The 5,519-nt window shown below is 36.1% G+C and overlaps 1 protein-coding gene across 1 annotated transcript; it reads right to left on the bottom strand.

The window, feature by feature from the left end:
* Positions 1-1,042: 1,042 nt before the first annotated feature.
* On the bottom strand, positions 1,043-2,521 carry LOC145785954 (equilibrative nucleobase transporter 1-like). The gene has a single exon (XM_082597647.1). It carries the CDS (start codon positions 2,519-2,521, stop codon positions 1,043-1,045), a length of 1,479 nt encoding a protein of 492 aa, XP_082453773.1.
* Between the last annotated feature and the right edge of the window lie 2,998 nt (positions 2,522-5,519).

Below are 5,519 nucleotides of genomic sequence, written 5' to 3'. Positions count from 1 at the left end.
TGACGCTGTGATGGTGGAATGATACTTTGATCTCGAGTTGCCACATTGGCGTTTTTATCCAACTAAAAAAGATATGTGACAACTGCGTCCAACTAATTCTAATCTAAGTTAGTTTAAATTCTACTCTAATTTGTGAAAACTTGGGTAGCTCTAATTCTAATCCTAGTCTAATTTGTAAAAGCCTAAATTACTCTATTTATAATTCTAATCTAATTTCGAAAGACTACAAAAATTCTACTTGTCCAAGTCTGATTGGCAGGAACCATACATCTACAGCAAACTAATTTATGCAGTTGTACGATAGTTTGAGTTTTAACTGTAGTATTGGCAATAATGGAAAAATTTATGTTGATTAATGATCATTTCAATAAGGCATGTGACCCTGAGAACATGTCTTGAAAGTTACGTCCATTCTACGCTTGGAGAATGTTTTCCATCTTGATAAAGTAAAAAACTACGTCGGCAGGTCCAATTTAGCAATTCAGTGGTAGCCTACTCAATGTCAGTGTGATTTGGCATGTGGCCTGTGATGAAATAGTCTATGACTCGACATTCCTAATTTGAATTGGAGGATATAAGCAAAAGCATTGGTGGCTAAATGCATTGCAGGAAATTTGAAAAAAATAGTTACGCCTATACTTTGATTTCATAACTTAGTTGTTCGCTACGCCATGTTTTGTCATTTTTCTGGTTTATTTGTGTGATCCCAGAACTTCCATATCTTCACTTATTTTTAAGGGTTTTATTATACCCTGAAAAAATTTTGAAAATCAAAGAAATAAAACTTTTGCTAATTTATTTAGGGAAGCTTTATTATTGTACAGAGAAAGCCTTTAAAATGAAATTTTAATTTTCTAAAAAAATTAACAAACGTTAGGCTGGGCTACATTTTCTTCTCACACAAATGTTTTCCGTCAACTATTTCCCTCTCTACTGACGTTTTGTTTCTAAACAAAACCAAAACACAGAGTGACACTGTAATGTTCCTCTTTTTAATGTCATTATTCGTATGTTGTATGTTTCCGTAAACCATACTTTGGTGTTACAAGCTAAGCAATGCTGGTTGGGGAACCGTGTCGCCAAGCAATGATCCAATGTCGCTTTTATCGTTTTGGCATTCCGAATACTTGGACTGTTTCTTATACAGTGCTGCCAAATACACAGCTGTTGTTAACGTCAAGCCCAATAAGATACCATTTGCCACCAAAAAATTTCCTTCGTTAAAATGAACAGTGACATAAAAAAGTGGAAACTGTAACGCTGCCACCGTAGAAGCCACTATTAGTGAAATAGCGTGCAGCTTTCCAAAATGTTCAGCTGGAAAACACAGGACAATCAAAACAGACATGTTTCCGTACACTACTGTGGCAGTTAGACAATTTATAACAAATGTAAGATATTGCAATGAAGGGTGAGGTATCAAAACAGTCACAGAATAAAAGATCGATGCTAAGTAAGCGATTAGAGTAATATAAAACAAAGCTTTTATATCAGCTTGAAGTGGTAGCATGCGCTTTTTGAAAGATTTACTCATAAAGTCGAACACCATTCCGTTTAAAGGTGCAAAAACCATTGCAGTTATTTGCGTAATTCCAACAGCGTTTATATAAGTACTCAGTTGAGTAGCATCAACAACATATAATAACCAGGTGTAAATAGTGCCTAGAAAGAAGTCCATGTGCAAGACTTGTATAGAAAAAAAGTATACATTGGTACAAAATAACAAACTAAACAAACAAGATTTTAAAGATCGGGTTTGGGGATGTTTAGGATTTGAAGACTCTTGGGCAGATGCAGATTCAGCTTCTAAGCTAAAATTTAACCGGCATTCTCTTTTAGACTTAAAGTCGCCTAACCCGTATATAAAGCCGCTAGACACATGGTACGGTATATGCATCCTCGGCATCAGGACAAAAGTTCTTATTAACATTGGAAACCCTGATATGCACATAAACGAGAATATTTGAGTCATTGAAAATCCACTTTGATACGCAACTTTCACTAAAACAAACATCAACATGCTTGCTATGAAAGATCCATTCATCAGGTTAATAATTGTACCCCGGGCGTTTTCAAATAAATTTGCTGTTTGAGTGTTACTTGTCAATATACCGTAACCGCTTGATGTGACGATAATCATGGAAGGATAAAGAATCCACGAGTTTTTGTAGTCTGTCAATGCAATGGAAAGACAACTGAACATGAACATCAAAATGCTTACACTTCTGGTTATCCAGGTTCCAACCCGATCCAACGCCCATCCAGTAAAAATATTAAGCACAGCTCCAATTGCAAGTGAAAATATAAACACGAGATCCAAGCTATATTGTTGGTCTGGACAAATATGAGATTCAGAATTACTTTCACTATTAGGAATGATCACTGAAGTGTTGCACGATGAGTTGAAATAACCTTTGTCAACAAGTATAAAGGTCAAAGAACTCCAGCCGTAAATGATGCCGCTAAAGAAGAAGCATTCCAGCATGGCAGTTGTAACAGTTACAAATCGCTTAACTTGCATCACAATTCACAATATGCAGTGTTGGCTATAAGAATACTCTGAAATGATACACAGTAAACTGCAAAGAGATGATGCAACCTTAAAGATTAACAACGTCAACAACTCAACATGCAATAATGTAGGCCTATCATAACGTCATCTGTAGAAGTTAAATCAATGAAGGTGGAGACACAACCTTTCCTTGTACAAGACACATGACGCAATGCCAATGCTGCTTGCTGTTTTTAATGAAGAAGTGACCTACAACCACCCATTGCTAAACTGAAGGCTTAATAACCTTTCCTTGCAGGCTACAAGGGCAACAACAAGTATTTTATTCTTATCTCTTCGACCGTGCCAGGCGTGCAATATTAAACTGATTGTCTTGCTTTGGTATCATGTACGTTATAATATACGCGGTATGTCGCTTATGCCTTTTTCTAGACCTCTGCTATGTTTGGCATACGTTCTTTTTCGTTGTGATGGCCAAAAATAAAAACAAACTGAACTGAACTGTTTTTTTTTAGCTTAAATGTTCTTGTGATAGCCTGCATTACACGATGCAGGCAAGGTTTCTTTTCAACCAACTCGATTTCACATTCCTTGTTGTAATTTCTAAACATATTAAACAAACTCGACTTGTTACATTACAACTTCCACTACACCCTCTGTCTACCGTGGGGTCCAATGGACCCCAAAACAAATTTTGCTCTGCGATTTCTCAGGACATATAGCAGATGCGATATTGATATACCTTGACTTTTCACAGCTTTGCTTGAGCTTTAAGACAATATAGTAATTATTGATCTGGAACAAAAGTTAGTACCGTAGCATAGAAAAAAATAATAGCATCCTGTACCGTGGGGTCCAATGGACCCCAAGCCTGCTACATTCGAAGTAATCTTGTATTACAACAGCACTAAAAGAGGAGTCGACACTATTGACACAATGGTTAGGACATACACTTTCAAAAGAATGACGAGAAGATGGCCGATAGCTCTATTTTACAATACGATCGATGTCACTGCTGTCAATGCTTTTGTGACATGGCATCAATAGCAAGGCAAAAATAGCAGCACAACATTCAGCATGAAAGAGAATAAAATTTTAGATCCAACTAGGAAAAGAGCTTGCTGGATTACCAGATTCGACTTCAATATCCACAAGACATCTAAATTCGCAACAAAATAAAAGAAACAGCTGTTGAAGATCAGGCGCCAAAATCAAAAAGGCTAGATGCTATCTTTGCGAAAGACACAAACACCAAAAATGCAGACAATTTTGTGCTACTTGCAAATTCAACGTTTGCCACGAACGTTCATTGCAAATCATTTGCAATGAATACGATAATATATAAACTCACAATATTTCTTGTGAACTAATATGTAGGCCTAATACGCGTTTTTTAGCCAAATCTCTCAATAGTTTGATCATTGCTCAAAAATAGACCAATACCGTATGAGTTTGGTTTGTGCATGGGCTACTGTATGACGTCTTTGTTAAATTTCGAGTATTTTTGGTTTTTCTACAGTCTTGATAAGTTATGATATTTGTAGTCTGTTACGTCCTTTCCTATTGAGCTTTAATTTCATCATCGGAGCTGATTTTTTTTTGTCCAAAACAAGTAGGCTACTTTAAAACTTGGGGTCCAATGGACCCCAACGGTAAAACTTGCATATTTATTTTTCGGTAGACAGAGGGTTAAGTTAGGTTTCTCTGTTACCCAAACTGAGTTTTAGCCTGCAGAATAAAATTGCACATTTTTTAAAAATTCGGTGACCTCAATTCAAGCTTGTTGATTTTGAAAAAACAAAATAATCGAACCAAATTTCAAGCTACTGTGAAGTAGAATTTAAGCTCAGGTTTGCCTCATCTGAATAACGTTCATTTCACCACAGGTGGGACCTTATTCTCTGAACAGGCTTAAGCTTATTCTGCACGCCAAGATTGTTCCCTCTTTAAACTGACTTTGTTTTTATTTCCTTTTCTATCGTAAATTTTTCTGAAGGTTTTGCGACCGTGCAAATTTTTTCCTAAATTAAATACTTATTTCGGTCTCAAGCACATTTTAACGTTCGCGTTTTGTCGCTTCTACCTTTTTCTAGACCTTTTGTTTGTTGATGTGTAGCCTATAGTTTTCGCTGTGATGGTCAGAAATAAAAACAACTGAACATTTGGGTTTTTAATAGTATTATTAAGATAACAATTTATTTAAAAACAGGCTATGGAAGCCTGCAAAGAGAAAGCTTCCATACGACAAAACAACAACAATTTTTACATCGACTCAACGTCTGCAGACGTTGAATCAATGTAAAAAAACGGTTGATTTGTTGTATAGGTTAATTATCCTGTATGTAACTTGCTGCAATGATATACGTCTTCTTCTGCTACAAATTGATCATGCTTGATCAGCTGGCGCTTTCTCTTATGAATTCTTTTCAAATCCAGATTTCTTTTCAGTCCTTTAATTTGTTTGATGTTGTTGCCTGCAGATAACAATTTGATGGATAACATACCAGACAAGCGTGAGGAGCTTGAAGCAGAAAGGTTTCCAAACCTTGCTGATTATATTTATTTGTTATATTGTTGTATGGTTTTGTTCGCTCTCGAGAAATGTTGTTTATATACCAAATGAGTTAAAAATGAAAATATATCCACAAAATTTCCTTCTTAATATTTGCTGGTGACGTCACAATGTTCATCGCTGAGCAGCTTGTCAACGCATCTATAAGCGATGTTTGAACCAACTTGTGATATATTTTCAGTTTAGGCTAAAGCTGCAAGTGAATAGGTTACACAGTGAATAAAGTCACTTTTCTCTATTTTAGGGGGCAATCGGCCCTCTTCTCAGTTCCGCCTGTCCATAAGCTGCTTATTGCTTAAAGTTTTGTACTGCACTCATTTGCATAGATTCTCTCTGTGATTAGTTGCCACATGAGCTTGTGTGATTCATTGTAGCCTTTTGAAAGTTGGGTATATCTTAAAAAATAGCTTAGTATGATTGTGGCATTTCTGTACA

Source organism: Aplidium turbinatum, chromosome 16 (genome assembly GCF_918807975.1).
Source record: "Aplidium turbinatum chromosome 16, kaAplTurb1.1, whole genome shotgun sequence".
Taxonomy (NCBI): domain Eukaryota; kingdom Metazoa; phylum Chordata; class Ascidiacea; order Aplousobranchia; family Polyclinidae; genus Aplidium; species Aplidium turbinatum.
This window is presented reverse-complemented; position numbering and strand designations above follow the sequence as displayed.